Genomic DNA, 12,292 nt, shown 5'->3' with positions numbered 1-12,292 from the left:
ATCAGCTATCTGGTTTTGGATGAATGAGAAATGGGGGAGGCTTGGGCAAATTACTGTGGGGTTGGAGGGCTGTTGGACCAGGGTAGGGGTGGCCAGGTGGAAAGCACCTGGCTAGCTGTAGAAAAATGCTTATTGAAATTCTCAATGATCTCGGAATTATCAGTGGTGACAATGTTTTCTAGCCTCCGTGCAGTGGGCAGCTGGGAGGAGGTGCCCTTATTCTCCATGGGACTTTAGTGTCCCAGAAAGTTATGTTGCAGGATGCAAATTTCTGTTTGAAACAGCAAGCCTTAGCTTTCCTAACTGCCGGTGTATATTGGTTCATAACTTCCCTGAGAGGTTGCATATCGCAGGGTCTATTCGATGCTAATGCAGTACGCCACAGGATGTTTTTGTGCTGGTCAAGGGCAGTCAGGTCAGGAGTGAACCAAGGGCGATATCTGTTCCTGGTTCTACAATTTTGTTTTTTTACGGGGCATGTTTATTTAGGATGGTGAGGAAAGCACTTTTAAAGAATAGCCAGTTATATTCTACTGACGGAATGAGGTCGGAAACACAGTGGTTTAGAGGAACCCTGTTTCTTTTCTATTTGACTTTATTTTCTTTCTTCCCCACAGGAGCTGAATGACTTTAAAGAGGTCACTCAGTGTGTCTTCCCCAGGTAAATACATTCTGGTGGGTCTTCCCCTGGGTAAATACATTCTGGTGGGTCTTCCTGGGTAAATACATTCTGGTGGGTCTTCCCCAGGTAAATACATTCTGGTGGGTCTTCCCCGGGTAAATACATTCTGGTGGGTCTTCCCCGGTAAATACATTCTGGGGGTCTTCCCGGGTAAATACATTCTGGTGGGTCTTCCTGGGTAAATGCATTCTGGTGGGTCTTCCCGGTAAATGCATTCTGGTGGGTCTTCCTGGGTAATGCATTCTGGTGGGTCTTCCCCGGGTAAATGCATTCTGGTGGGTCTTCCCGGTAAATGCATTCTGGTGGGTCTTCCCGGTAAATGCATTCTGGTGGGTCTTCCCGGTAAATGCATTCTGGTGGGTCTTCCCGGGTAAATGCATTCTGGTGGGTCTTCCCGGGTAAATGCATTCTGTGGGTCTTCCCGGGTAAATGCATTCTGGTGGGTCTTCCCTGGGTAAATGCATTCTGGTGGGTCTTCCCCGGGTAAATGCATTCTGGTGGGTCTTCCCGGGTAAATGCATTCTGGTGGTCTTCCCGGGTAAATGCATTCTGGTGGGTCTTCCCGGTCAATGCATTCTGGTGGGTCTTCCCTGGTCAATGCATTCTGGTGGGTCTTCCTGGGTCAATGCATTCTGGTGGGTCTTCCCCCGGTCAATGCATTCTGGTGGGTCTTCCCTGGTCAATGCATTCTGGTGGGTCTTCCTGGTAAATGCATTCTGGTGGGTCTTCCCGGGTAAATGCATTCTGGTGGGTCTTCCTGGGTAAATGCATTCTGGTGGGTCTTCCCGGGTAAATGCATTCTGGTGGGTCTTCCCGGTAAATGCATTCTGGTGGGTCTTCCCGGGTAAATGCATTCTGGTGGGTCTTCCCGGGTAAATGCATTCTGGTGGGTCTTCCCCGGGTAAATGCATTCTGGTGGGTCTTCCCCGGGTAAATGCATTCTGGTGGGTCTTCCCGGGTAAAGGACATACTGCTACTACATCTCTATGGGCCGTTCTGGCTCCGACAAGGCTTACCACTACTTTGACCTAACCTCTCTGGGAGTCAGTGTATTTATCTGGTGCGCTATTAATCTAGAAACCTCTCCAGTAGCCCAGAGGTCGGAGAGGGGGACCAGCAGCTGGCAGAGCCGGCGACACACATGGGAATGAACTGGCAGCTGGAGGCTGCTGCTCTGATCCCATGTACCATCTGCTGCCGTTGTGCAAGGCCCTTAACCCACCACGTGTTTCACCCAGGAGCTCTGCTCTGTGTTTGACGCGCGCCCTCCCCTCGACGCGGCGCCTCCCCTCGACGCGGCGCCCCTCCCCCTCGACGCGGCGCCTCCCCCTCGACGCGCGCCCTCTCGACGCGCGCCTCCCCCTCGACGCGGCGCCTCCCCCCCTCGACGCGTGTGTATATCTGATGCTGTTGGTAAAGACAGATGTTCCTCTCTAACCAACGAACCAAATATCTCCTCTATTGTTTCCTCAGGCTGTTGGACACCAAGCTCATGGCCACTACGCAACCGTTCAAGGTAATACTACATCAAGTATTTAGATGTCAGGTTAAAAGGAAGTCGTAGCCTCCCGGGTGGTGCAGTGGTTCAGGGCCACCAGAGACTCTGGGTTCGCGCCCAGGCTCTGTCGCAACCGGCCGCGACCGGGAGGTCCTTGGCCTAGCGTCGTCCGGGTTAGGGAGGGTTTGGCCGGTAGGGATGTCCTTGTCTCATCGCGCACCAGCGACTCCTGTGGCGGGCCGGGGACAGTGTTCGCTAACCAAGGTCGCCAGGTACACCGTGTTTCCTCCGACACATTGGTGCGGCTGGCTTCCAGGGTTGGATGCGTGCTGTGTTTAGAAGCAGTGCGGCTTGGTTGGGTTGTGTATCGGAGAATGCATGACTTTTGACCTTCGTCTCTCCCGAGCCCGTACGGGGGTTGTAGCGATGAGACAACATAGTAACTACTACAACAATTGGATACCACGAAATTGGGGAGGTGAAAAAGGGGGTAAAATTCAACAACGACAAAAAAAATGTCATGAAACCCCCTGTGGAAGTCTGAAGAATATTCATTGTGCCTTTTTGTTATTTGAACCCTTCTAGGAGTTGATCAACATCACGTCTCTAGCAGAGCTGCAGAAACAGCTGAAAGAGAGCCCCTTCAAATCTCCTACAGTTGGTGAGAGAACATGACGACGACGACACGTTTTAAGGAACAGGAAGCTATTTCAGAAGCTGATCTAACGAAATAACTGCATCACATGAACTAAATCATAGTGGGGCGGCAGGGTAGCCTAGTGGTTAGAGCGTTGGACTAGTAACCGAAAGGTTGTGAGTTCGAACCCCCGAGCTGACAAGGTACAAATCTGTCGTTCTGCCACTGAACAGGCAGTTAACCCACTGTTCCCAGGCCGTCATTGAAAATAAGAATGTGTTCTTAACTGACTTGCCTGGTTAAATAAAGGTAAAATTAAATATAGCTTTTGACATAATAGAAATGGTGGTACGTTTGTGTACAAACTTCTAACTTACTCAACCTTCTATTGTCTATCATCGAGGACAAGATTCTATAGCAGTGGTTCTCAACCAGGGGTACTAGGAGCCCCTTGCGGTACTCAACCTATCCACATGGGGTGCTTGAGAAGACTCCTAATACCATAGGCTTACTGTTTTTAAAATGCAAGAGGGAGTACTTCGGGTGTACTCCGGACAGAGGAAATTATACTTGGTGTTTTTTAACCGAGGTTGAACCATTGGATCTATTGGACCTGTGTAGATACTGTGATGCAGTGGTTTTCAAAGTCGGGGAAGTGACCCCAGGGCGACTGCCGTGGGGGCTTTTTTTTTTTTTTTTTTTAGGAGTATAGATTATTGTATGGGACCGTATACTAACAAAAATCGTATGTTTTTATAGTAATTCGATTTTGGCGTCGTATCAAATCAAATTTTATTATTTAATTTTTTATTTTATTTATTTTGGCGTCGTAAGCAGTAGCGGTGTGTGGACACAATCAATGGGGAAGCAGAGCCAGAAAAGAATCAAACATATAACCAACCCATGTTAGCATTTCCCAAACTCAACCCTCGGGACCCCGATGGGTGCACGGGTTTGCTTCATGGCTTTTGGCTTATGGTTCTCACCCCTACCATAGACTTACACAGTAATTATGACAACTTCCAGAGGACCTCCTCCAACCAATCAGAGCTCTTGCATGAAGTGAGCTGACATGTTGTCCATCCAATCCAAAGGATCAGAGAATGTGATAATTGCTCTGTTTGCTATATAACCTATTAGTTCATATGCCTCGCCACCGTGCTGTGTAGGCCGAGACCAGACAGTGGCAGAATTAATTCAAAAACACCTTTTTGTTTAATCTCAAAACCGGACAGCAACATCTGTCTGTCCACAACTAATGTTGTATGTAACAAACAGTTGCTTGACCATGCTGTCGGTCATGTAAGTTAATGTTTCCGACATTTTTGAACTGCTAAACAAGTATCGATGTCGAACCACGAAGCGTTACCGCAAGTCGAAAAGAAATCATGAGCTTTAATGGATTTCGCCTTTGCGTTGTCTCGCTGAAATGTAATTACTCTTTTAAATGTCTGCTCGACTTGAACTTGTTGTGTTGTTGGAAGTGTGCACTTACTGTTATTCTGCTTTTGTTCTGTCGTGCTGTATTCTTCGTGGCGTCATTACGTCATGTACTTCCGTTATATAACTACGCACGTCAGTAGAATAGGACAGGTCTCATCCATGGCCAATGTAGTGTCTGATTACAGTAGAATAGGACAGGTCTCATCCATGGCTAATGTAGTGTCTGATTACAGTAGAATAGGACAGGTCTCATCCATGGATAATGTAGTGTCTGATTACAGTAGAATAGGACAGGTCTCCATCCAGGGCTAATGTAGTGTCTGATTACAGTAGAATAGGACAGGTCTCCATCCAGGGCTAATGTCTGATTACAGTAGAATAGGACAGGTCTCCATCCAGGGCTAATGTAGTGTCTGATTACAGTAGAATAGGACAGGTCTCCATCCATGGCTAATGTAGTGTCTGATTACAGTAGAATAGGACAGGTCTCCATCCATGGCTAATGTAGTGTCTGATTACAGTAGAATAGGACAGGTCTCCATCCAGGGCTAATGTAGTGTCTTACAGTAGAATAGGACAGGTCTCCATCCAGGGCTAATGTAGTGTCTGATTACAGTAGAATAGGACAGGTCTCGTCCATGGCTAATGTAGTGTCTGATTACAGTAGAATAGGACAGGTCTCCATCCAGGGCTAATGTAGTGTCTGATTACAGTAGAATAGGACAGGTCTCCATCCAGGGCTAATGTAGTGTCTGATTACAGTAGAATAGGACAGGTCTCATCCATGGCTAATGTAGTGTCTGCTTACAGTAGAATAGGACAGGTCTCCATCCAGGGCTAATGTAGTGTCTGATTACAGTGGAATAGGACAGGTCTCATCCAGGGCTAATGTAGTGTCTGATCAGTAGAATAGGACAGGTCTCCATCCAGGGCTAATGTAGTGTCTGATTACAGTAGAATAGGACAGGTCTCGTCCAGGGCTAATGTAGTGTCTGATTACAGTAGAATAGGACAGGTCTCATCCATGGCTAATGTAGTGTCTTACAGTAGAATAGGACAGGTCTCCATCCAGGGCTAATGTAGTGTCTGATTACAGTAGAATAGGACAGGTCTCCATCCAGGGCTAATGTAGTGTCTGATTACAGTAGAATAGGACAGGTCTCATCCAGGGCTAATGTAGTGTGATTACAGTAGAATAGGACAGGTCTCCATCCAGGGCTAATGTAGTGTCTGATTACAGTAGAATAGGACAGGTCTCATCCATGGCTAATGTAGTGTCTGATTACAGTAGAATAGGACAGGTCTCATCCATGGCTAATGTAGTGTCTGATTACAGTGGAATAGGACAGGTCTCATCCAGGGCTAATGTAGTGTCTGATTACAGTAGAATAGGACAGGTCTCCATCCATGGCTAATGTAGTGTCTGATTACAGTAGAATAGGACAGGTCTCATCCATGGCTAATGTAGTGTCTGATTACAGTAGAATAGGACAGGTCTCCATCCATGGCTAATGTAGTGTCTGATTACAGTAGAATAGGACAGGTCTCCATCCAGGGCTAATGTAGTGTCTGATTACAGTAGAATAGGACAGGTCTCCATCCATGGCTAATGTAGTGTCTGATTACAGTAGAATAGGACAGGTCTCCATCCAGGGCTAATGTAGTGTCTGATTACAGTAGAATAGGACAGGTCTCCGTCCAGGGCTAATGTAGTGTCTGCTTACAGTAGAATAGGACAGGTCTCATCCAGGGCTAATGTCTGATTACAGTAGAATAGGACAGGTCTCCATCCAGGGCTAATGTAGTGTCTGATTACAGTAGAATAGGACAGGTCTCCATCCAGGGCTAATGTAGTGTCTGATTACAGTAGAATAGGACAGGTCTCATCCAGGGCTAATGTAGTGTCTGATTACAGTAGAATAGGACAGGTCTCATCCAGGGCTAATGTAGTGTCTGATTACAGTAGAATAGGACAGGTCTCCATCCAGGGCTAATGTAGTGTCTGCTTACAGTAGAATAGGACAGGTCTCATCCAGGGCTAATGTCTGATTACAGTAGAATAGGACAGGTCTCCATCCAGGGCTAATGTAGTGTCTGATTACAGTAGAATAGGACAGGTCTCCATCCAGGGCTAATGTAGTGTCTGATTACAGTAGAATAGGACAGGTCTCCATCCAGGGCTAATGTAGTGTCTGATTACAGTAGAATAGGACAGGTCTCCATCCAGGGCTAATGTAGTGTCTGCTTACAGTAGAATAGGACAGGTCTCCATCCAGGGCTAATGTAGTGTCTGCTTACAGTAGAATAGGACAGGTCTCATCCAGGGCTAATGTCTGATTACAGTAGAATAGGACAGGTCTCCATCCAGGGCTAATGTAGTGTCTGATTACAGTAGAATAGGACAGGTCTCCATCCAGGGCTAATGTAGTGTCTGATTACAGTAGAATAGGACAGGTCTCCATCCAGGGCTAATGTAGTGTCTGATTACAGTAGAATAGGACAGGTCTCATCCAGGGCTAATGTAGTGTCTGATTACAGTAGAATAGGACAGGTCTCCATCCAGGGCTAATGTAGTGTCTGATTACAGTAGAATAGGACAGGTCTCATCCAGGGCTAATGTAGTGTCTGATTACAGTAGAATAGGACAGGTCTCCATCCAGGGCTAATGTAGTGTCTGATTACAGTAGAATAGGACAGGTCTCCATCCATGGCTAATGTAGTGTCTGCTTACAGTAGAATAGGACAGGTCTCCATCCAGGGCTAATGTAGTGTCTGCTTACAGTAGAATAGGACAGGTCTCCATCCAGGGCTAATGTAGTGTCTGATTACAGTAGAATAGGACAGGTCTCCATCCAGGGCTAATGTAGTGTCTGATTACAGTAGAATAGGACAGGTCTCCATCCAGGGCTAATGTCTGATTACAGTAGAATAGGACAGGTCTCCATCCAGGGCTAATGTAGTGTCTGCTTTATCCCTTCTTTCCTCCGTGGCCCAGTGACGGCGGAGGGGTTCCCCAGCTACGATACAGCCCAGGAACAGCTCCACGAGGCGGGCTACGATGCCTTCATCACTGGTCTCTGCTTCATCTCCATGGCCAACTACCTCGGTACTGCCTTTACACTGTACTGCTATGGGTACTGCCTTTACACTGTACTGCCTTTTACACTGTGCTGCTATGGGTACTGCCTTTACACTGTACTGCTATGGCTACTGCCTTTACACTGTACTGCTATGTGTACTGCCTTTACACTGTACTGATATTGTCTCTGCTCTCTACTACTACTATTCCTACTGTGGCCCTACGCCCGTGGCCCTACGCCGCTGGCCCGTGGCCCTACGCCGCTGGCCCGTGGCCCTACGCCGCTGGCCCGTGGCCCTACGCCGCTGGCCCGTGGCCCTACGCCGCTGGCCCGTGGCCCTACGCCTGTTGCCCTACAGCGCTGGCCCGTGGCCCTACGCCCTACGCCTGTTGCTCTACAGCGCTGGCCCGTGGCCCTACGCTCTACGCCTGTGGCCCTACACCCTACGCCTTTGGCCCTACACCCTACGCCTGTGACCCTACGCCCTGTGGCCCTACGCCCCTACAGCGCTGGCCGAAAGTCTGCTCCTTCTTTCTCTCCTCCTTTGGTTGAAGATGTCAATTGGTTTGTAGGGAACGGAAGTCCTCCCCTCCTCAAGCCACCTTTTCATTGAGGACAGTGAGGTGTATCCTACCCTTTCCTTCATGGAGGAGTTGATCTGCCAGCACATGTTTTTGAGTCAGGTTTTGCCGGCGGAGACAAGCATGTACTCACTTAAAAACAACATGCTACTTATTGATTTTAATCGATAAGTCTTGCGCAACCTAATTTTGTTTTCTTCACATTATACATTTTTCTGTTGTGATCCACCCCTTGTAAACGTCATTCGCCCTCATGTGGTGCTGCTGGAGGACTCCCATCCATGTTCCCTCATCGCTGCCTCTCCTCGATTTTTACCTCTGACCTTTTTTTCCCCAAATGGAGGCGGGAGTTGAGCAAACCCAATGGAGAAAAGGCCATCTCCATGGTAACACTAGCGCTTACCGTTTAGTGGAAACAGACTGCGGGAACAGTTCCCTAAGGACAGCTTTGAATCTCTATGATGCCGTGGAGACTAGAGCAGTAGCTGCTGGGATATGCGTATGGTCATCGTGGCTGTTTCTCAATCTTTTAATACTTCCTCGTTCCTTCTCAGGTACTTTCCTGACTCCCCCCAGAGCCCACATCCCATCCCAATCGAAACTCATCCAACCCTTCGTCAACAAGTAAGTTCTCGGTTCTCTCCCCTTCAGTTTCTTTACCTCTCCTACGGGGACTCGTGTGTGTGTGTGTGTGTATCCCCTACCTCAGCATGTCTTAGTGTAGTTATAACACATCTGTCAGCTGTATGAAGCGTTATAATGCTACGTTGACGTCTCGTGTTTTCGCCAGACTTTTCCTGATGAGGATCATAGATATTCCCTACCTCAACATCAGCGGACCAGACCGTGAGTAGTCCTGATGCTCTATACTGTACAACACAGCAGTATTAGACACTACCTCAACATCAGCGGACCAGACCGTGAGTAGTTCTGATGCTATATACTGTACAACACAGTAGTATTAGTACTATGTGATACTATATACTGTACAACACAGTAGTATTAGTAGTACAATGTGATACTATATACTGTACAACACAGTAGTATTAGTAGTTCTATGTGATACTATATACTGTACAACACAGTAGTATTAGTACAATGTGATACTATACACTGTACAACACAGTAGTATTAGTAGTTCAATGTGATGCTATATACTGTACAACACAGCAGTATTAGACACTACCTCAGCGGACCAGACCGTGAGTAGTCCTGATGCTCTATACTGTACAACACAGCAGTATTAGACACTACCTCAACATCAGCGGACCAGACCGTGAGTAGTTCAATGTGATACTATATACTGTACAACACAGTAGTATTAGTAGTTCTATGTGATACTATATACTGTACAACACAGTAGTATTAGTACTATGTGATACTATATACTGTACAACACAGTAGTATTAGTACTATGTGATACTATATACTGTACAACACAGTAGTATTAGTAGTACAATGTGATACTATATACTGTACAACACAGTAGTAGTAGTAGTAGTTCAATGTGATACTATATACTGTACAACACAGTAGTAGTAGTAGTTCTGTGATACTATATACTGTACAACACAGTAGTATTAGTAGTTCTGTGATACTATATACTGTACAACACAGTAGTATTAGTAGTTCTGTGATACTATATACTGTACAACACAGTAGTAGTAGACACTACCTCAACCTCAGCGGACCAGACCGTGAGTAGTCCTGATGCTCTATACTGTACAACACAGCAGTATTAGACACTACCTCAACATCAGCGGACCAGACCGTGAGTAGTCCTGATGCTATATACTGTACAACACAGCAGTATTAGACACTACCTCAACCTCAGCGGACCAGACCGTGAGTAGTTCAATGTGATGCTATATACTGTACAACACAGTAGTAGTAGACACTACCTCAACATCAGCGGACCAGACCGTGAGTAGTCCTGATGCTCTATACTGTACAACACAGCAGTAGTAGACACTACCTCAACATCAGCGGACCAGACCGTGAGTAGTTCAATGTGATGCTATATACTGTACAACACAGTAGTATTAGTAGTTCTATGTGATACTATATACTGTACAACACAGCAGTATTAGACACTACCTCAACATCAGCGGACCAGACCGTGAGTATTAGACCCTACCTCAACATCAGCGGACCAGACCGTGAGTATTAGACCCTACCTCAACCTCAGCGGACCAGACCGTGAGTAGTTCAATGTGATGCTCTATACTGTACAACACAGCAGTATTAGACACTACCTCAACATCAGCGGACCAGACCGTGAGTAGTTCTGATGCTCTATACTGTACAACACAGCAGTATTAGACACTACCTCAACCTCAGCGGACCAGACCGTGAGTAGTTCAATGTGATACTATATACTGTACAACACAGCAGTAGTAGACACTACCTCAACCTCAGCGGACCAGACCGTGAGTAGTTCTGATGCTCTATACTGTACAACACAGCAGTATTAGACACTACCTCAACATCAGCGGACCAGACCGTGAGTAGTTCTGATGCTCTATACTGTACAACACAGCAGTATTAGACACTACCTCAACCTCAGCGGACCAGACCGTGAGTAGTTCAATGATACTATATACTGTACAACACAGCAGTATTAGACACTACCTCAACATCAGCGGACCAGACCGTGAGTAGTTCAATGATGCTATATACTGTACAACACAGCAGTATTAGACACTACCTCAACCTCAGCGGACCAGACCGTGAGTATTAGACACTACCTCAACCTCAGCGGACCAGACCGTGAGTAGTCCTGATGCTCTATACTGTACAACACTGTAGTATTAGACACTACCTCAACATCAGCGGACCAGACCGTGAGTAGTTCAATGTGATGCTCTATACTGTACAACAGTATTAGTAGTTCAATGTGATACTGTACAACACAGCAGTATTAGACATTACCTCGTCTGCATAGTCGGCAGCCGAAGGAAAATGGAGAGGATTTATTAAAGATGGCATATAGAAACGGGCCGTGGTGATGATGTACATAAACCATTGGTCAGTGGTGACTGAGAATGTTCCTTGTTCCCCTCTTTCCCCTCTTTATCTGTTCCCCTCTTTATCTGTTCCCCTCTTTCCCCCTCTTTATCTGTTCCCCTCTTTCCCCCTCTTTATCTGTTCCCCTCTTTATCTGTTCCCCTCTTTATCTGTTCCCCTCTTTCCCCCTCTTTATCTGTTCCCCTCTTTATCTGTTCCCCTCTTTCCCCCTCTTTATCTGTTCCCCTCTTTATCTGTTCCCCTCTTTATCTGTTCCCCCTCTTTCCCCCTCTTTATCTGTTCCCCCTCTATCTGTTCCCCTCTTTCCCCCCCTTCCCTTCTCCTCTGCAGTCCAGCCCAAGAGGGATCATGTTCTGTACGTCACCTTCCCTAAGGAGTGGAAGACCAGTGACCTCTACCAGCTGTTCAGTGCCTTTGGTAAGACCCCCACCACCTAATATGATGATCTATGCCACTACGGGCCGGGTCACTACGGGCCGGGTCGGGTCACCAGGAAACCTTTTTAATTCCCATGTCTTCCTGCACGTCTCCTAGGTAACATCCAGGTGTCGTGGATTGATGACACGTCAGCGTTTGTATCTCTGAGTCAGACCGACCAGGTTCAGATCGGTGAGTACTGGCCTATCCATAAGCCTCTTCCCTGCACTACGTTAGACCCAGAGACCAGTACCGGCCTGTCCATACGCCTCTTCCCTGCACTACGTTTGACCCAGAGACCGGTACCGGCCTGTCCATAAGCCTCTTCCCTGCACTACGTTAGACCCAGAGACCAGTACCGGCCTGTCCATAAGCCTCTTCCCTGCACTACGTTAGACCCAGAGACCAGTACCGGCCTGTCCATACGCCTCTTCCCTGCACTACGTTAGACCCAGAGACCAGTACCGGCCTGTCCATACGCCTCTTCCCTGCACTACGTTAGACCCAGAGACCGGCCCCGGCCTCTTCCCTGCGCTACGTTAGACCCAGAGACCAGTACCGGCCTCTTCCCTGCACTACGTTAGACCCAGAGACCAGTACTGGCCTGTCCATAAGCCTCTTCCCTGCACTACGTTAGACCCAGACACCAGTACCGGCCTGTCCATAAGCCTCTTCCCTGCACTACGTTTGACCCAGAGACCAGTACCGGCCTGTCCATAAGCCTCTTCCCTGCACTACGTTAGACCCAGAGACCGGCCCTGTTCCCTATATAGTGCGCTACGTTTGACCCAGAGACCGGCCCTGCTCCCTATATAGTGCGCTACGTTTGACCCAGAGACCGGCCCTGTTCCCTATATAGTGCGCTACGTTTGACCCAGAGACCGGCCCTGCTCCCTATATAGTGCGCTACGTTTGACCCAGAGACCG

General features: G+C 47.6%; 2 protein-coding genes across 5 annotated transcripts in view; both read left to right on the top strand.

The window, feature by feature from the left end:
* LOC135534027 (zinc finger protein 585A-like) overlaps positions 1–12,292 on the top strand; it is a 37,037-nt gene that overhangs the window by 11,697 nt on the left and 13,048 nt on the right. The gene's annotated exons all lie outside the window — the stretch shown is intronic.
* The window catches only part of LOC135534013 (poly(A)-specific ribonuclease PARN-like), an 18,913-nt gene continuing 7,220 nt past the window's right edge, over positions 600–12,292 (top strand). Inside the window, exons 1-8 of the mRNA XM_064961174.1 lie at positions 600–661; positions 2,156–2,198; positions 2,766–2,841; positions 7,256–7,366; positions 8,476–8,545; positions 8,712–8,767; positions 11,279–11,365; positions 11,483–11,557. Coding sequence (XP_064817246.1) covers positions 2,175–2,198; positions 2,766–2,841; positions 7,256–7,366; positions 8,476–8,545; positions 8,712–8,767; positions 11,279–11,365; positions 11,483–11,557 — 499 coding nt within the window. The 5' untranslated portion in view covers positions 600–661; positions 2,156–2,174. The remainder of the gene's footprint in view (positions 662–2,155; positions 2,199–2,765; positions 2,842–7,255; positions 7,367–8,475; positions 8,546–8,711; positions 8,768–11,278; positions 11,366–11,482; positions 11,558–12,292) is intronic.

The sequence above is a fragment of the Oncorhynchus masou genome, chromosome 5 (assembly GCF_036934945.1).
Source record: "Oncorhynchus masou masou isolate Uvic2021 chromosome 5, UVic_Omas_1.1, whole genome shotgun sequence".
In the NCBI taxonomy this organism is placed as follows: domain Eukaryota; kingdom Metazoa; phylum Chordata; class Actinopteri; order Salmoniformes; family Salmonidae; genus Oncorhynchus; species Oncorhynchus masou.
The sequence above is the reverse complement of the archived record's forward strand: the minus strand, read 5'-3'. Positions and strand labels throughout refer to the sequence as shown.